Source organism: Rhinolophus sinicus, linkage group LG13 (genome assembly GCF_036562045.2).
Source record: "Rhinolophus sinicus isolate RSC01 linkage group LG13, ASM3656204v1, whole genome shotgun sequence".
Classification (NCBI taxonomy): Eukaryota; Metazoa; Chordata; class Mammalia; order Chiroptera; family Rhinolophidae; genus Rhinolophus; species Rhinolophus sinicus.
Genome location: NC_133762.1, coordinates 51375846 through 51397470, shown reverse-complemented (window position 1 = coordinate 51397470; position 21625 = coordinate 51375846). Strand labels below are relative to the sequence as shown.

The window sequence follows — 21625 nt, the reverse complement described above, 5'->3', positions numbered from 1 at the left end:
ATAGTTGTGACCCCATCGCCTATGTTCATTACGATGAACTGTAGTCTAACCCTAAGTTCCTAGAAAAAGTGACCTCTGGCCCAAAGACAAAAATTCACACAGATGTGAAGTGAATTTTTCAGGAGACCTCTCTTCCTGGTTATAAGCATTCAGAAAAGAATAACAAGATGCTAAGATTTAATGAACAATACAATTTTATATACACTGATTTTGTCTAAATTTCAAGTATTACTTATGTAGAATTTGGAGAAAGCCCTCCTGAGAAAATGAAAAAATGGTACTTAAGGTACATTATTATTGTTTTATGTGGTGTCAAATTTTCTTGATCAAATTGTTTAGTCAATCAAAGAATTATTCCTTTTAGAAGTTTTTGAAGGGCTATTAATTCAAGTTAATAAAAAGAAGCCTTGATTAAATTCAAGAGAATTACAGCAATTCAATTGCTCCTTATTGGATGATTATTAGATGTTACCTTAAAATATTACTGACAGGATTAAAAAGATTTGTCATATAATCAGAAAGTGAAAAATCAATTCAGATAAGGCTAAAAATATTCCTTACATTTAATTTTTAAATACAGCTTTCCAGAAATCAGACATGTAATTCAGAGCAATCTTGATGATTCTAGAAGTGCATAAATGAATTTGAACCTGTCAATGACCTACTTGAACAGAAGAAATTACAGCCATCTTAAATACTTGTAATTTATCTTTATGACGATGCCAAGCCACTAATTTCAGGATTCAGAAATTAGAGATTATGGTGAATAACTGCATTTAGCAAAATCAATCATCAAGAGCAGGACAGTAAAGTATATACTTTAGGTAAACAGAAAACTGAGTTTGGCTATTCTTAAATGTCTTGCCATTGCCAAAACTTCACATTGTGTCTCGCACACAGGTTAGAGGAACCATAAGGGAATATAGGACAAGTCATTAGAATTAATTCTATAAATACCCACTATGTATACATATATAGAAACGAGCAGCTTGACAAAACTTCATGACAGTAACTAGCCTGTCTTCCCACTATGGCAGGAACCACTCATTGCTTTCCAAAACCTCCACCCTCCCCTTCTTCCTTAGAAAACAGAACACTTACATTTTTTGATAAACATATTGCTTCCTGGAATAAAACTACACGCATCCATGAATGAACATTTGATCAAGTTCAAGGATAATCTGGGACTTCGGGGAAAGCTGTTTAAAGAAAACTGACTCATCTTTTGGGGACTACTTTTTTTTTTTTTTTTGTCTTGTTTTATTCCTCTTGACCCCCAAATTTATGGTGGCTAGAGCTCCAAGAGCCATCATGGGTTCTCAGTTCCATGCACTAGGAAGGAAGAGAAGTAAGAGCTTGAGTGCTTGATGACACCATGGAATTACCACATAACCCTTCTAGTTTACATCTAGGCTACTTTTACATGAGTCAGAAGTATATTTCTATCTCCTGTAAGCCACTATTATTTTGGGATTTTCTGTTATGGGCAGCTAAAAGTGATTTTAACTAACATAATTAGTCAAACCAGTTTTTAAAAGTAGCCAAGAGCAATAATTGTCTAGCTAATGTGTCTATTGTTTAACTTGATGAATTTGTTTATGTAGACTCAATTTTAACTTTCCTTTATCCTATTTAACAGTATAGTCTAGTTTCTGAAAATACTAATATGTCTTGCAAGAAAATGAGCACTGTGAAAATTTATTTTAATGTTTTCTTAACATATTATAAGAAACCTAGACATACAACTTTACTGGGAATCCAACTCCTAAGGGAAAATTTCTCTCTAATTCTAAGCCCCCACACCCCCCAATCCATCCCCCAAAAAAGTGCAATGCAATGAAAACTCCCGTGGATTTATATTTTCTAAAAGAATTTAGGGAAGTAGGAAACATACTCTGTCATAAAACATGCATTGACATATAAGAATATGAAGAACACTTTCTAGTTTAAACTGTTTTCTATTATTCCTATTTCCAAATTCTGTTTTTAAAAATCTATTGATTCTTATATAGGAGTAGTGGTTAAAATTTTGATTGCCAAATAAAATTTGCACTGAAACCTCATGATGAAGTCCAGTGAATTTTTTTGAAAGCTCAAAGTGCATACAATTATTTTTAATTCAACGATGTACATCAAAAGAGGGAGCAAGAGCAAGACAGAGAGGTAGAAAGAAAAGTGAGTGAGAAAACAAACCTATTTATATCAATCTCGGTCTGAAATAAAAAGGACCCTATTCCACTGTATACTTTTTTCTCCCCTACCATATTTTATAGACTGGGGCTAGGAAAGCTTTCATCTTTCAACTTAGAAGTAAAAATAAAAAAATAGTTACAAGATTTTAGCATCAAAAAAATTCTCAGTACAGGAATCTCTCTTTTCCTCATCTCACTTTGATCTCTTTCTTTCTCTTCGAAACAGGACGAAAGAAAAAGAAAAGTGCCAATACTAATTCCTTTTTTATTTTTCACATCAGTAAGGGCTGATATATTAAGCTCTCAGGCTATAGAGTCATAATTTTTTTTTAAAGTCATTATGATGAAAAAAAAATACCCCAAACCCACAATGCTACAAATGTATTAAAAATGACTATGCCATCTACTATATGTGTATTCATCTCAATAGCTTATAGCTGTTACAGCTTATGCCAAAAGTAAAAATACAAAGCTTGACCATAAGAAAAATAGTATTCCACACATTTTGAAGTCAGTTAAAATATTTCAATTATAAATTATTTTCTAGAAGATTATCATTTTTGTGATTGGTGATTATAGCTAAATTAATTTTCTCTAAACCATCACAGAACTTAACATCTTGTGGTTGGTATAGAAATAAAAATATATTTTAAGTGATGTTCAGTACTTACCACCTCCTCCTCCAAGGAGACTGGCATTTGCTGTTTAAAAGAAAACAAAACAAAAGACATTAACTAATATATAAAATATACAATATACCAGATAGTTTAATAAAAAAGTAGTAATGACCATATCTCTTATAAACACAGACCTACTTTTGTATAAAGACAGCCTTTACAACCGCGTGATAATGATTTGAAAATTAAAATATTTTGCTATTTTTTCTCTTAAAATAACTATTTTTATAATGTACTTTCTTCTGATAAAATAAAGTACATATTGTGATCCTTTTATTTTCTATTCTTTATCTAAATTAATCTTCTGGGTTCTCCATTTTATCAGAGATAGAATAATGTTATTTAGGCCATTTCCGTGACTTCAAAGGACAATGTACCAAGAAGATATAATACTAATTTCAATTTAGTTATACACCATCAAATAATGCTATCTCAAGACACTTTGCAATAGGAACTCTTAAACAGTAATAATGGATTTATTACTTTTAGCATTAACTTTTCACCTGAAGAAAATAAATAAATTTTAAGCATTTTTGTAAAACAATGCTGTGCCATTTCTTACCCAGTTATCCATTATTCTAGAACACATATTTATAGAAGCCAAATAATAAGCAAAATATAAGATAATTCCATTTTGATTTCTCTCAAGAGGTCAAATTTTTATAAAGTTCCATTGCAAGTATTAAGCAACTTATGCCTATGTTTATCTAGTCATTATAACATCCAGAAAATAGAAGTCAATATACACTGAACTTAACTTTATTCCATAGAGCTGTTATGTATCAGAGGTATTAATTACTTCATGCCATCAAAAAAAAAAAAAAAAAAGGAAGAAAGAAATCCTGAAGCAATATAAAGAAAGTATGTTGCAACCAGGGTCCCTTTCTTTGGGGAGAATCCTGAGCTACCAAAAGATCAAATAAATCATTTAGGAAAACTGAGTAAGGGTCTTTAACTTTGAATTTAATGTGCTGTCCATAGGACCATGCATTGCCACAACTGAGAGAAGCAAACATCCGTGTCAATGATTCCATCAATAAATAATGGATCATTTTAAGAACAAATGACCATATTCTTATTTCCATGAGGCTAAATATGTGATGGCTTGCTAATTATTGCAACACTACAGAGAGTATCATGAAAATGCATGGAGCAAATGCCTTTGTTGTTTTCTCAATATTCAATATTACAGCATCGAATCTTATTTCCTATGATCTAATTGCTGTTCTTGCCTTCCTCCCAGTTCTTTTGTCACAGACATGGACTGAATAGCAATGCCATTGTTTAACCATAAACAAAACTCACTTCTGATGTCGTAAAGTCTTCTGCCACCCTATCACCACAGTTCTCCAAATCCCTCTGACTTCACAGTGAGAAAGTGCAATAGTATTTATATAGATGATAACAAGGACTTAATGTCCTGTCCCAAATCAAACTTTGTAACTGTTGAACTAGTAACTTGTTGAAGGGGCACTAGGAAAGATGTTGCAAATTTTATTTTGGCCCCATACCCCTTAGAGGATGGGGAAATTTCATGATCAAACCAACTATTGGCTAATCCAAACATTTTCTAAAATCTTAGCCACATGCATTTATGAAATTGCATGGTATTTCACACTCCTGCTGATTTTTTATTTTTATATTTGACTAAGAACTACTTCCCTATCTATAGGTTTTTCCAAATCCCTGAAACTCCATCTGTTATCCTCCAATTTTCACATATTCATTCATAAAAAACGGTATTTCCAACACCAAACAACAATACTGAACAGTAGCTTTTCACTTAAATTATCATGCCCAGAAGCACAATAACACACTATAGCCTACTTTCACCCAATGTTTTGCTCAATAAAGGTGGAGAGAGAATGCCTGTTTGTGAACATAGCCCAAGGCCCATCTGTTTAATCAGGCATTTGTCCAATAGATGTGGGTGGATGAGTGGGAGTAGGAGTAGGAACTGGAATTCCAGTCTGCAGAACTATCAAGTCAATTTATGTCACATGTGTGCTCATGTCTAGATAAGCATATCTGGTCACATTTTAACATCAACATGACAGTACTTTACAAAATTGTGCCATTCTACATAGTGCATAATCACTTTTAAGATAATTTCATATGCATTATAATTCATGTAATAGAATCTTAATCTAAGCTGCTTAAATATATTCAAAGCAATTCTAATAACTATAATCCTGATAAAAATTTTTCTAAAGAATTTATCAAATTTAAGTCTATTTTATTAATTTCTGTTCTCCAAAAATAAAAATAATGAAATGTTTATTAGCAAAACTACCAAGGACATTTTCTTCAACAAAAGTGACATAAATGTAGGCAAATAAAAGTGAACCTTTATTATGATACCTAAGATTACTTTACCTTCATAAACACATTATAATAATATAACTGATTCTCAACATTTATTGGTATGGTAGATTAATATTGTTTCTTCCATTTACAAAAGTGAAAATGACTTTTGTGTGTCTAAATTAATAGTTATTTAATTTCTACCTAATAAACTGTCGTATATCCCAATTAGACAGGAAGTTCCCAAAGATAAGGACTGAGTTTGACAGTTTGACCTTCATCTAATAAGTTCTCAATACATGTTTCCTAATAATGAGATAATTTGCAGGTTTAGTCCAATTTCTTTATTGACATATAAGAGGTATTTGTTTACTAAAGTGTGTGGAAAGAGCCAAACCTTGGTCTTTCTTCTTCCTGTAAAATCAAGGACTGTTAAAGAAACTTAAGGTTTATTTGGAAATACTTAGTGATCAAGAATGTGTGAAATATATTTATGTCTCTATCTAAGTGTCTTGGTAGAGAAACTTTTGGACATGCCTCTTGTTATTCCTAAAGTTTCACAGAAAAGAAAAAGGCGAAAAGAAACAAAGAAAACATGAATTTATGAGCATAATGCCACTGCTTCTAAAGTACAATTTTAAACTATCTTTTCTGAGCATGTTTAGTAACCAGCACTATTTTCATTCATATTTTCCTAAATAAAATGTCCCTTCAATTACTAGAGGAGGCAGAGGAAACAAAAATCAAGCTACATCAGTTGTCTCAGAGACTGACTCAATGAGAAACTAAAATGAGCTATTACAAGTTAATGAATCTGTATATTGCACTTTTTCTTCCCCCCCAAAATAACAACTCAATGAGATGAACAGTTTCACTCTTTATAAAACAAAAATAATGTTGAACCTAAAAGGGAGAAAGGTTTACCTAAATCTGATAACAAAATGGTAAGCAAGGAGAATTTAATTGTAATACCTTAAGCAAATGGTTAAGTTTTTTAAGTTTATGCGAAATTTTTTCTTCCATATGAACTCAATTTTGGCTTTTTAAGTTTAAATTATCAAAGTTCCATAAGAGTATATATTCATTTTTAAATTATCAAAACCCCTTAAAAAATGAATACTATTTAGAAATCCTTTGCTTGGGATAATTAGCCTAAATAAAAAATGACGGTGGCAGTTGCCAATAGTGTCATTGTTGCCAATAGTGTCATTTCAAAATACAAATACAAATAGAATATTACACTATTTTCTTGCTAAAATAAAATCTGTTAAATAACCCTCTGTGTGTGTGTGTGAGTGTGAGTGTATCTTTTCAAGAATATAATTATAATTAAATTGTGGATCAAATCATGAAAAAAATTACTATATACTATAAGTAATCCATCATAACTGGAAATTCCTAGATGGAATATATGCCATAACATTATTAGAATGCAAGACAAAAATGTAATTTATGAGAAATTAAAGGCTTTTCCTCCTAAAATCTAAAAATCCTTTTTAGTCTGTATAAAGTAATGGAAAAAATACTGAACTGAGAGCCAGGTAATCTCTGCTTTAATTCTCAGTTACTAAATAGCTAAGTGATTTAGGCAAGTCATAGTCAACTATCTTATTTATCTTCTTTCATCAGGAAATTTAGAATTAATCAGGGATGGCAAACAGGTTTTAAACAATTCTGAATCATTAAGTAGAAGAGACTGTCTGTACCTCTGATTTGAGAAAAATTCTGAGACTGAATCTAGGCTCAGTGGATAAGAGAACTATGATCAATTAATATTAACATTAGTCACAGTCAGAGTTGGGTAAGGATAAATAAAATGGCGGCACACATGCCATGCATTGGGGACCTCTGGATCAAATTAGATTTGACAGTTTTTGCTAACCTGACATGTTCCAGCATTGTACTTTAGCATACCTAATAACTCCTGCATTTTGAGTCAAAATAATCCAGTTTTTGAGAGTCAAACTGTCCTGATAAGTGTTTGGAACAATTTTTTATTCCACTTGCACAGTAATTTCTATTATCTTTACAGTAATTATTTGTTTTCCCATTTTATTTCTACCCCTACCAAATACTGTCTGTCAAACAAGCAACAGTCTGGGAGACTAGTTTTCAAATATTGATTAAAACTATTTATGCAGGATTTTTGTTTGCTTTTTATCATTATAAAATAAATTATAGTTGCTTTTATTCTAACAAGATCCTGACAACCTAGTTTAGTTTATTTATTCTGCTTTCTTATTACAATAGAGCACATGGATTGTCAAAATTATTGTTGGCAAAAACTTCCCCAGGAGTTCTACTTAAAACACCATTCAACATGTTATCATAAAAGATACAAAAGCCAAAATATTACCCTTTAGAAGGTCACATATTATATTCCCTATACTTTGAAACTCAAAGTAGGAAGTACTAAAAAAATCTGTTAAGATTAAAATCCCAAGCACATGCATAAACAGTAGAACCACTTTATACAAGGAGCAACTATCTCCACTGACAGCTGGGGAAATATAATCTACACAGACAAATACAGCCATCAATTTGGCAACAGCTCTCTTTTCATGCTTTACTAGATTTACACCTTCTAAACAAAAATAATGGAACACCAGAGGTTTGGGTCAATTCTATCATTTCCTGCTTTGAAGCTGACAGAGAGAATTAAGGATAAACTTAACTACCACACATGTAGAAACCAGGCATAAACACATGGTTGATACTTTTGTGTTTCATACTTACTTCAGAATTTGAGGGTTATTTGGTTTGAATAAGCTGTAACCCACTATGAAGCCAGAAGTAAAACACAATGAGCCCTACTGTTGAGAAATAAGTGAAAAGCCATCAGGAATTGGAAAACAAACTTGGGAGTATTAACAAATAAAACAGAATTACTCTGATTGAAGTGTGAGGGAGAAGCTAGAGCTGTCCCTGTTTTGTCAATCTGGCTTGACCAGCTATCATTCTGGGTGCTCAGTGACTTCTAGGAATACTGAAACATGAGAGGAAAACCACTTATTTTGCCCAACTCCTCCTTTTTACAAAAGTGGAAAGTTGAAGAGGATCAAAGATGTTAGGAAATTTGTCCAGGATCAAATCCCGGAGAAGAACCTACCACACAACAATGCTACCGGTAATTACAAATTGCAAATACATATACAAACAACATTTTTATCAGAAATCACATCCAAACATAGTAACAAAATACACGTGCATGAAGTCTACTGAATGTTATCCCACTGAAGACCATCTAACCTAATTCTGAAAGGGTGAACTAAAGCACTGGCAGTTCCTACAGCTCCATAACGAAATGCAATGAACGCAGAATGAGAGGAATCAGCACGTGCTTCTACATACTAGTCATCCTTCTTGACACTGTGCTCTGAGTCGGTTGTAAGTTTGATAATGATAATACTGGCTCAGTTATGAAAATGGGATTACTTAAGTAATCCAATCGGAGGCTTTCCAAAAGAATAAACAAGTGTGTCTAAATAGGGATAAAAATGAGTTCAAATGTATATTCACTTTGTGGTTGTAATGATGCAAGACACTTGAACAGCGGTTTTAACTTGTTTTTGACAAGAAAGGCTTTTAATACAAACTAATTCTCCATTTGAAAAACGGAAGATGTGCTTATATGAGGGAATATAATATACTTTTAGCCTGATTAAAACATAACCCTGAACATGTACCCTCATCTACACACTTCTTAGGGACTATAAAACTAGACAGTACCTTTTTAAAAACTGTTTTGCGTAGTTTCCTTATTTCGTGTTTCTCATAATATTATGGAATCTTTATTTCTCTCCAATAATGAAACAGCAAGTAAGTTCACACACACACACACACACACACACAAAGGTTTATTGTAGATTATAGTTTAATTTAAACAAATAAGACAAAAGAACAATTTTCAGTAATAGTAAATAGCTGGGAAGATTGAGATAAAGAACCTCAAAGGTAAAGGACTGGAGGTTAAAGGAAATGCATGGGATTGCTACCCTGAGAACATTTATGAAGCTGTAAAATCCATGAAGGTAGAGGCCATGTTTCTTGGTATCAACAGTACCTTGCACAATTTTTGGTACAGAGTAACTACTGAAAAAATATTTGTTAAATACATAACTAAGGAAATTAATGGAAGACAGGGAAATGAAAGAGAGAGGGGAAGAATAAATCATATTTCTGGGACAGGTAAGAGAGCTATAATGATAGGTAATGACCCCTCACAATTTTACCAGCAAGTAAGACTGTGCCAGGAGAGATCCAAACAGATTTAGGTCAAATTTCAGACTACTATGTTCCTTGAGAAAGTTCTTGATACTCCAACTGATTTACTAATCTCTTAGGTTCTCTGTTTCTTAATCAGTAATTTGTCAAAATAATGGTCATGGTATGGATTTGCTGAGAGGAATAAGGGTGATAACCTATGTAAATGCATTCCATGGTGCCTGACACATGCTGTAATTGTCAGCTCCCTATCCATGACCTTGCTACTTCTGGCACCCAAGGTAGAAGTTAACAGAAAACCACCGCTATTAAAATCATTCAGACTAATTCACACTTTTCATGGACTAGGCCATGTTCATCTTAGAGAACTCCAATCCCGTGCCCTCACTCAAAGACGTCCTATATAATACCCTAAACAGAGTTTTGGGAAGAAACCAGGACTTATGCACAGAAGAGAGTTAGGAATAAGGCCATCTTCAAATTATTTTTTTTAATCATGTCTTTGGGCTTAGGTCAATTAAAAGGTAATTCTATAGGCCCATAAAAAAATGGATGCCAATATTTTGCATACTATAACAGTTTTTCCCCCTTCCAGGTTATTTTGATTATATAGTCCAAAAAAATGTGGTACATTTTATGCCAGACAGCTTCTATTTATTCCTCAAGACCCACTCTCTGCAATTCCCCTTGCTCTCTGCCCAAATGATCCATATAGATGACATCAATGGGTCCTCTTACCCTCTGGTTCTGTTTGGGTTCAGTCAATGGGAAGCCCTGGCAGCAACTGATAGGAGAGATGAGAATGAGTTCAAGGTTTTCATTTCCCTGGTTCACTCCCTGTAAGCTTACCTTAAGCTAATTCTGTCCTTGAATAAAGTTCACTGCTCTAATCAAGTTCATTTAGTTTATAACGTGACTTTCTCTCCTTTTGGGTTCTGGTGTTTCTCCCTACATTCATCTCTTTCACTTTAGACTAGTAACAACTGTGCTGTTGGTAGCCTCTGGTTCCTGAACAATCTCTTGAAGTTCTTTTATACCATACCTGACTCTAACCCTTGTACTTATTCCCTTTTTAAATAAGATATCCTTAAAATATCCTAATTTGATTGTGCCAAGGTTCCTCTTGGAACTTTGATATGGTTATACAGACTGGTCACAACTAGTAGCTATCCTAAACCTCATATCCCTTTCCAAACTAAACCTCTTAGTTCAAAACTGTTATGAAGCTAGCTCCTGTTCTTATGTTTTCATTTGAGGAATAATCAATATAGCAGACTAATGTTTTCCTTATTAATTAAAAATATAAAATATATAAAGACATATTTTATATTTTTATAATACATAAAATAATATGTACTCATTTGAACACGTGAATCAAAATTTTACTAAACAAAGACTTTTGGTCAAGATGGTGGAGTAGGTAAATGCTTTCACTGCCTCTTCCCACCACAATATCAAAATTACAACTAAATTATAGAACAATCACCTTGGAGAACCATCTGAAGTCTAGCAGAACAGAACTCTGATAACTAAGCATATAAAGAAGAAACCATGTCAAGTCTGGAAGGATGGGTGGAGATGTGAAACAGGCTAGCAGACTACTCTCACACCAACTGAAAAACACACAAACACATGGAGGCTAAATAACATGCTACTAAACAATGAATGTGTTAACAAAAAGATAAATGAAGAAATCAAAAGATACTTTGAGACAAACAAATATGGAAATACAATGACCCTAATTCTAAAGCAGTTTTAAGAGAGAAATTCATAGCAGTATAGGCCTACCTTAAGAAACAAGAAAAATTTCAAATAAACAATCTAAACTTACACCAAAAGGAACTAGAGAAAGAAAAACAAATCAAGTGCAAAGTGAGTAGAAAAGAACATAATGAAGATCAGAGTAGAAATAAATGACATAAAGTCTAAAAAATACAAAAGATTAATGAAACAAAGAGTTAGTTCTTTGAAAAGATACACAATGTTGTTAAAATTTTAATCAAGCTCATCAAGAAAGAAAGAGAGAGGACCCAAATAAATAAAATCAGAAATGAAAGAGAGGAAGTGACAATTGGCACCTCAGAAATACAAAGCATTATTAGAAAATACTATGAGCAATTACATGCCAACAAATTGCACAATCTGGAAAATATGGAAAAAATCCTAGAAACATATAATCTTCCAAGACTGAGTCAAGAAGAAACAGAATATCTGAACAAACATAAAACTACTAAAGAAATCAAATCAGTAACCAAAAACTCCCAACAAACAAAAGTCCTGAACCAAACAGCTTCACAGGTGAATTTTACCAAACATTCAAAGGAGAATTAACACCTATCCTTCTCAAACTATTCCAAAAATTTCGAAAGGATAGACGTCTCCAAGCTCATTTTACAAGGCTACCATTAATCAAATTCTAAAACTGGACAAAGACATTACCCAACAAAAAGAAAAGAAAAGAAATTATAGATCAATATCCTTAATGAACATACCCTGCTTCCCTGAAAATAAGACCTAGCCAGACAATCAGCTCTAATGCATCTTTTGGAGCAAAAATTAATACAAGACCTGGTATTATATTATATTATATTATATTATATTATATTATATTATATTATATTATATTGTATTATGTTATATTACACTATATTATAACTGGCCTTATATTATAGTAAAATAAGACTGGAACTTATATTAATTTTTTGCTCCAAAAGATGCATTAGAGCTGATTGTCCGGCTAGGTGTTATTTTTGGGGAAACAAAGATGCAAAAAATCCTCAGCAAAATATTAGCAAACTGAATACAGCAATACATTAAAAAGACCATACACCACAATCAAGTTAGATTTATTTCTGGGATGCAAGGTTGGTTCAATACCCACAAATTAATTAATGTGATACACCACAAAAAATGAAATATAAAAATCATATGATCATATCAATTGATGCAGAAAAGCATTTAGCAAAATCCAGCAAAAACTCTCAGCAAAGTGGGAATAGAGGGAACATACTTAAACATGATAAAAGCTATGTTGACAAACCCACAGCTAACATCAGTCTCAGTGGTGAAAAACTAAAAGTATTTTCCTTAAGACCAAGAACAGTTTTACCACTTCTATTCAACATAGTACTGGAAGTCATAGCCACAGCAATCAGACAAGAAAAAGAAATAAAAGGCATCCAAATTAGAAAGGAACAAGTAAAACTGTTATTATTTGCAGATGACATAATACTATGTATATACAGAAAACTCAAAAGATTCCACCAAAAATCTATTAGAACTGATAAAGGAATTCAGTAAAGTATAAGGATACAAAATTAATATTCAAGAATTGGTTGCATTTTTATATACCCATAACAATCTACTAGAAAGAAAAATTAAGAAAACAATCCCATTTACAATTGCATGAAGAAGAAAAAAAGATACCTAATAATAAATTTAACCAAGGAAGTAAAAGACCCGTACTGAAAAATTTTTTTAAGACATTGAAGATAGAAATTAAAGAAGATACAAATAAATGGAAACATATACCATGTTCATGGATGCGAAGAATTAATATACTTAAAATGTCCGTACTACCCAAAGCAATCTATAGATTCAATGCAATTCCTATCAAAATATCAATGGCATTTTTCACAGAACTAGAACAAGTAGTCCTAAAATTCATATGGAACCACCAAAGACCCTGAATACACAGTAATCCTGAGAAAGAAGAAACAAGTTAGAGATATCATGCCACTGATATCAAATTACTATTAGGTTATGATAATCAAAACACCTGATACTGGTATAAAAACAGATACATAGATTAATGGAACAGAATAAAGAGCGTAGAAATAAACCCACATCTCCAAGATAAACGAATCTATGACAAACGAGACAAGAATATAAATGGGGTAAAGACATTCTCTTCAATAAATGGAGTTGGAAAACCTGGACTATTACATGCAGAAAAATGGAACTAGATTACTTTCTTACACACACAAGAATAAACCCAAAATGAATTAAAGACTTAAATGCAAGATTCAAAACAATAAATCTCCTAGAAGAAAACATAGTCAGTAAACTCTTTGACATTGCTCTTAGTCATATTTTTTTTAAAAATACATCTCCTTGGGCAAGAGAAACAAAAGAAAAAAACAAAAAAACAAATGGGACTAAACCAAATTAAAAAGTTTTTGCACAGCAAAGGAAACCATCAACAAAATGAAAAGACAACCAATCACATGGGAGAAGATATTCAACAATGGTAAATCTGTTAAGGGGTTAATATCTAAAATTTATAAAGAATTTCTACAACCTAACACCACAAAAACAAGCAATCTAATTTTAAAAAGGGCAGAGGACCTGAACAGACATTTCTACAAAGAGGACATACACATGACCAATAGACATATGAAAAGATGCCCAGTATCATTAATCATTAGAGAAATGCAAATTGAAAACACAATGAAATACCACCTCACACATGTCAGGATGGAAATCCATAAATCAAAAAACAAGTGTTGGCAAAAATGTGGCGATAAGGGAACTCTTGTGCATTGTTGGTGGGGTTGCAAAGTGGTGCAGCCACTATGGAAAATAGTATGGAGGTATCTCAAAAAAGTAAAAATAGAACTACCTTGGGGTGGCCAGTTAGCTCAGTTGGTTAGAGCATGGTGCTAATAACACCAAGGTTTGCCAGTTCGATCCCCGCATGGGCCACTGTGAGCTGCGCCGTCCATTAAAAAAAAAAAAAAGGACTACCTTATGACCCAGCAATTCCACTTCTGGATATTTATCTGAAGAAATCCAAAACACTAAGTCTAAAAGACATATGCATCCTATGTTGATTGCAGCATTATTTCTAATAGCCAAGATATGAGCTGCCTAGCTAGCTCAGTCGGTAGAGCATGAGACTCTTAATAGGCAAGATATGGAAGCAACCTAATTGTCTATGATTGTATAAAGAAGTGGTGGTGTATATATAAAATGGAATATTACTTGGCCATAAAAATAATTAGATCTTACTATGTGCAACCACGTGGATGGACCTAGAGTGTATTATGCTATGTGAAATAAGTCAGACAGAGAGACAAATACCATATAACCTCACTTATACACAGACTCTAAAAAACAAAACAAATAAATGAACAAACAAAACAGTAACAGACTAATAGATACAGAGAACAAACTGATGTTTGCTAGATGGGAGGAGGTTTGGGGGGATGGGTAAAAAAACCTGAAGGGATTAAGAAGGACAAATTGCTGATTATAAACAGTCATGGGGGTATAAAGTACAGCACAAGGAATACTATCAATAATACTGTAATAACTATATCTAGTGCCAGGTGTGTAGTAGACTTGTCAGGGGAATCACTTCATAAATTATATAAATACTTAACCACTATGGTGCACACCTGAAAGTAATACAATATTGCATGTCAACTGTAATAGAAAAAATTTTTACTAAACAAACTCAACTTCTCTTACCTATTATTCCTTTTCATACTTTTCTCCATGTTCTTATAAATATATACACATAATTGAGTCCGTAGAAAACAATAGATTATACTATAAAAATTAATATGTAAGCTAATTTTCTCATTTATAAATACATCAAGGACTCTAACAAACAAAATAATGTACTATAATTTTCAAAAGTTTGAATGAAACCAGTCCCTTTATTGATGGGCACTTAAGTTGTTTCCAGTTTTGACATTATAGACAATGCTCAAGTAAAAATCTCTGTGTGTGTGTGCGTGTGTGTTCCTACATACTGGTATTTTGTCCTATAGAACAAATCCTCCAAAATATTTATGGGTAGAAGAGCATATGCATTTTTCAAATTTAAGAATTTAATAAAAACTTTTAAATTTATATATTAAAATAAGTCAAAATTGGCAAAAATTTAACATTCATAAATATACCCTGAAAAGCATATAAAATACCAGTATCATTTGATGTCTGCCAATAAACAATCTGAAACAAAATGTCTTGACATGTAAATAAGATTCATCGGACTGCTTCTAATTGAAAGAAGTTCTCACTTATACTTTAAAAAATATTCAGTCTGAATTTCTGATTGATTTTAAATATATAAATTTTCAAATGGTCTGTCTTTAATGTAAAAATAATAAAGCCATCTCCATTGATGGTGAGTCTTTTTAAACACTTTCTTTTCATGTTTACTAAATACAAATTATGACAGGTCTTGAACTTCAAAACAAACTAAAAACTTGGCTAGAAAAGATTAAAGAATTATAGTTTCTACTGTTTTCTAATTCAATTCCTTGCAAATTTAAAGTATATAATTCAGAATATTAAAGATAAAGAAGTTCAGAAGATATTGACTTGTTAGAAAGATATGGAAGGGAAACTTATCAAAAACACAGAGTTGTAAGAATGCTTCACCTTAATATGGATTTCAAGGATAAGTAAAACTATTTCTTTTCTTTTTTAAACTACTGTAGGATATGAATATTTTTTTTCTAATAGTGCCAATTTCATTTATGTAAAATTAAATAAAATTCAATAGAACATATGTTTCCACTTTTTCTTTTTCCAATGTAAACACATTGTTTTAAAGCAACATTCTTCTTCCAGTTTGTTAATGTCTTGTTATACAAATAATGGTTGTGTCACAGAAGAGTTGACCTGGCTCGCTATTCATCCTAATGTAAACCTTGGATCATCAAGCCTTGGATCTAACTACTTGCACCAAATTTGGCCTTGTGACATGAGCAAATTATGAAAAATTTAAAATGAGCTCTTGAATGATTCATTTCTATCAGAAAGTCATTCTCTGAATCACCAGGCCAGTGCACAAGCTGACACATATTTTAGTAAGCTTATCAATATAGAAAATATGCTCATTATCACAACCAAATAAGGGATTGTACAAATAGACCGTGACGACAATTTTCTGAGCATCTATTATTTATTGTTAATGATTGAGTTGATCTGTATGGTATCTATCAACCTCCAAACAACCATGTAAAGTGGGAATTTTACTCTCCCTAAAACCATGAGGAAACAAAGGCTATAGTGGCACTAAATCGCTTGCTCCAAAGTCATAGGCTGGAAATGTAAAGTTCAAACCCAATGTTTGAGCTTTGATTATCTGTACAGTATACCAGACTCTCTGTTAAGGAATTATTTTACTTCTCCCAAATTATTTCACAATAGATTAATATTCAATGCCCATGATAAACAATGTATTACAAAAACACTAATGTCAAAGATAGTATTACTAGCTTTGTAATCTAACTAGTGACCAGAATGGACAGCATTTATATGCATCATACAACTTAAAATTATAAAAATTTAAAAATTTTTAGTTATGTTTTCCCCATTTCATTCACTGACAATATAATAGTCAGCAATTTATATCAGAAAATCTGTCTCTAATAAAAAATTGTCTCTAATAAAAAACTCTTTTGAAACATTACATTTAATAATATGATAACATTAATATTTGACATTCAAAAAGATTAAAATTCTTAGTATGATTTTAGGCAGCATGAACAATTATATATACATTGCTATCAATGAGGGTATATACTTCTTGATTAACAAGGCTTTACTTGAGCTCAGTTAAATTTATCAAAACAATAATATAACATTAAAGTTTGATTTTCACCAAATGAATGCAAACTGGCTAATTGAAGATTTTTATATGCTTATAGTGAAACACAAAAAATAAAAATAAATATATACTCTCATTTGTCCTAAATTTTCTATCATTAGCACTCCTTATCCTTGAATTTAGGATTATCAAATAAAGAATATTCTTGATAACTTGAGGTAATAAATCAAACACACAATAACTTTTCTCCTTCTTAAATTACATAAGCTTAGTAATTCTATTTAAAATTATGGTTGCCTTCTATTAATGTGCAATGAAATTTTACATTGTTCAAGTATACAATAAATATATTATTATGTTTATGTAAACTACAAGCCTCAAAAATAATCATCTCCTCTGCAACATGGAAAAATATAACTTGATCAATATCAAGTTTAATCATTTATGAAAAAGACCCACTTTTTCTGTACACAGGAGACAAATTATAATTTGCATCTTGTGAATATCAAAAAATACCAATTACTTTTGTTATTACAGTTCCATCAGGCCAGCTGTGGATTCTAGAACAGATATTAGTTTTATTCTGGTGCTTTGAAAAGCACCGATATTAATCTCAGACAAAAGTATTACTGTTGGTGAGATGCTGATTACTGACTACAGATGCTTTAAAAAATTATTATTATTTAACAAATCTCACAAGATAACTAAATAATACTTACTAAAATTAGTTGCATTTCTAATGTTACTCTGAGATATCCAAATACAGTACTCTCCCCTTACCCACGGGGGTTACACTTCAAGACCCCCAGTGGATGCCTGAAACCAAGGATGGTACTAAACCTTATATATACTGTTTTATCCTATGCATACATACCTATGATAAAGATTAATTTATAAATTAGGCATAGTAAGATAGTAACAACAATAACTAATAACAAAATAGAACAAGTATAACAATATACTGCAATAAAAGTTATGTGAATGTGGTCTCTCTATCTCAAAATATCTTATTATACTGTACTCACCTTTTCACTTAAAGGAAACACTTTATGGCTTTTGTGGCATATCCGAATTGCCAGAATCACTATTTCTGCACGTTGGGACCACTACTAAGTAAAATAAGATACTTGAACACAAGCACTGCAGTACCGTAACAATCCCTCTAATAACCAAGATGGCTCCTAAGTGACTAACAGTTGGGGAGCATATACAGCATGGCTTGGAGATGCTGGACAAAGGGATGATTCATGTCTCAAGTGGGACAGAGCCGGAAGGTGAAAGATTCAATCATGCTACTCTGATCTACACACAATTTAAAACTCATGAATTGTTTATTTCTGGAACTTTCCATGTAATATTTTTGGACTGGAATCTTGGAAATCAAACCATGGATAATGGGGGAGCTACTGTATTAGAAATTAAGTAGAAGCAACAAGAGTTAATAAAAGAATTTGTACATGATATTCTAGATGCAATGGATTTGGTATCTACCAAAAAAAAAGTATTTAATATTAATCCCTAATTTCACCAGTAACTAGTTATCTAAACTTGGGCAGGTCACTTAAATTTTTGTGCCTCAATTTATTACTTACAAAAAGATAAATTATACTTTAATTATTTAACAACTGTTTGTGTTGTGCGGGGGAACCTGCTCGCTCCGCATTTGTCGTGCAAGGTGGCCTGCGGGGTCTCTAGTCCCGCTCCCCACATAAGAACGCAGGATATGGCTAGGCCAAAAAAGAACACCCACGGAACCATACATAGGGGAGTCATACCACTATATTCTCTCTGGCAACCGGGGAGACACACGCAGTAGTAGCCACACCATCCGCAGTAGCCATTCACTTTTCCACCTGCCAACCAACCAACCAACCAATCAACGCAACCCGCAGTTACATCAGTAGCAAATTGGCCAACGGTCACAGCTGACGGCCAACCAATCACAGTCGATGGTCATTCATCACCTGAGCCAGCACCTCCCCACGCAAGGCCGAGAGCCTGGAAACTGCTCTCTGGGACTCTCTCCCCACAGTTTGTTAAGCAGACACTGACTCTGTGGTTGTTCTAGGATAAGTCCGAGGAATAAATAAGTGAGTAAAATAGACAAATTAGATAACTATAGTAAATCAATCTATAAATTATAGATATTTTGACATAATTAATACATTTAATATTTAAAAGATGTTTAAAATCCTGTAAGAAAAAAAATAGTATTATTTTACAAGTCACTGGTACTTTCTGAAATTATATTTTCCAAAACTTTGCCTTCTCTGACTTCCAGTCCAGGCAAGATGGCATAGATTTGCTTCTTCCTCCTCCCCACTCCCTCACTAAACACTCCTATAAATGCTGTAAATAATGCAAGAGGCAATCAAAGAAGAACTCTGAAAGGTGCAAGGAGAAAAGCAAAATGGTTAGATATCCAAGAACAGGAAGAATAATCAGGTGCAATGCATCCTACATCCTCCCACCCAAAGGAAGAAGGTAACTCAGGCCCAGCATTTCATAACATCCAAACTGGCAACAGAAGGTGGAGAAGGTAGGCTCTTTCCTTCCTGGATCAATAGGAGCTCCACTGACAATAAGCCTTCAATAAAAGTGCTCTCATTCTCAGGGTCTGAGACTCCTCTCCACTGTAGAAAGATATGAGATAGTACCAACTAGGGCAGGGGTGTTCAAACTTTTTTCAATGTTTTTTACCAAGGGCCATATGTGGTAAAATACACAAACAACCGGGCCACTCACTCGAGGTGAAGTACGCATTGCCTCACCTGGCTTATTAAAGTAAACTAAATATATTTTTGGAATTTGCTGCAGGTCAATTAAAAAAGGATTGTGGGCCGCAGTTGGCCCGTGGGCCGCAGTTTGGACACCCCTGAACTAGGGGGAATCATGCCTCAACAAGTACCCTGCCAGGAAGATCCATAGGCCTGAGACAGCCCTCCTATACCAAGAGTTACTGAATGGTTGGAGACCACGAGCAAAGCGGATCTTGCCACAAGCACCCAGGGCAGGTAAGGCTTTTCATTCCTCACAGGGAGGGGCCATCTGCCACAATAAGCTCTGGCTTAAGAAGTGCTTATCTTCCCCAGTACACCTGAAAATCATTCTCCCACCAAGATACATCAAGTGAGAGGGTGGGAAAGGAGAGCTAGCAAAAAAGGAGAAGCCCCACCACAATAAGTAGCCAGGTCCAAAAGCACTCTTCATCCTGTCAGGCCAGAGACTTTCTTTACCTCACTAAGAAGCATCAGGAAGCTCTGCCTCAGAAAATTCCACCTGTACCCTCAGATAGAACTTTAGTGGGGACAACAGAGAGCCCAACCCACATTAGTTACATCAAGCAAAAAAACAAACAAACAAACAAACAAAAACACCACAAAGGCTCAGAAAATTAAATTATCATTGGAACTAGAGCCCACTAAAGTAGTCCAGGACCTGTGAGCTAATCCTAAACAGAGTTTAGCCTACTAAAATATAAGATCAAATAGGCAGCCTACAATGAACAGAGACTCAGGGATGCATGGAACAAAAACAAAAGATTCTAAAAGTTGAGGAGCAAGAGAGTAGGGTCAGAGAAGTGTTTGAAGAAATAATGGCTAAAAGCTACACAAGTTTGGTGAGAGATATAAACCAATAAATTAATGAAATGAACCCCAAATAAAATAAACTCAGAGAAATCCATATGAAGATACATTATAATTAAACGCCTGAAAACAAAGGGAAAGGAAAAAAAAACTTGAAAGCAACCAAAGAGAAATAGAACACTACCTTTTGGGGAACACCAATTCAAATGACAGTATACAGTCTTTGGTTGGCACCTTCCAAGAACTATCTCAGCTGCCATACTCTAGGTCATGTGCCCTTCCTGGGTGGCTCATATCCCAACTTTGGACTATAAAGCCTGGTCCCTGCTCAATGATTGATGCATATGGGGACTTAAGGGCCCAGCACTTGCACTATCTCTGAAGGGCCATCTCAACTTCCTGCATGTTCAATACAGGCCTTTGTTAAGACTGCAACACAGTTCAACTTCTCCCCCTGCCCAGTTGCGCTTCCTTGTCCATTCTTCCACAGAATTCCACCTCCCACCAAAAAGAAAAACACACACACACACACATACCCATACACAAAGAACAATTCCTAATAAATACCTTGCATGCTAATCTCTATTTCAGAGTCATCTTCCCAGAGAATCCAACCTGCAACCCTAGTCATGCAGGTGGACAGGAGAGAGCAAATCCTGCCAGGAGGCTATATCACTAAATGGAGTGCAATTTTGACCACCAACTGTTAGAAGTTCTCTTTAGAATGTGGGTTACGGAATGCCCCTTTGCCCTTAGCTTTAGGTCATAGTTTTTAATTCCACTGCAAAAAGAAAATCTCCAGCTACATCTTATTACATTTGTCTACTTTGAACCTATAATACCAAATATTAAATGTTTTAGCTAAAATCCTAATAATTCAATTTTTAAAAAGGACATCATACCTCTAAAAAATAAAATTCAAATAAATATATTTAATATTAATGATAATGGCACCAGATTATGGAGTTAATGTTGAAGCAAGGGGAGAGACAGTGTAAAGCACTTTGAAAACTTTTCTTTTTTTAAAGTAGACCCATACAAACTTGTGATGAGAAAGCAAAGAAGCAAATTCTT

At 33.4% G+C, this 21625-nt stretch overlaps 1 protein-coding gene across 4 annotated transcripts in view; it reads right to left on the bottom strand.

Annotated features, from left to right (window-relative positions):
* Nucleotides 1-21625, bottom strand: part of MACROD2 (mono-ADP ribosylhydrolase 2) — a 2106080-nt gene that overhangs the window by 1634527 nt on the left and 449928 nt on the right. For all 4 annotated transcript variants that reach the window (XM_074317443.1, XM_074317442.1, XM_074317444.1 and 1 more), the window contains exon 4: nt 2864-2893. In XM_074317443.1, the coding sequence (XP_074173544.1) occupies nt 2864-2893 (30 nt within the window). The remainder of the gene's footprint in view (nt 1-2863; nt 2894-21625) is intronic.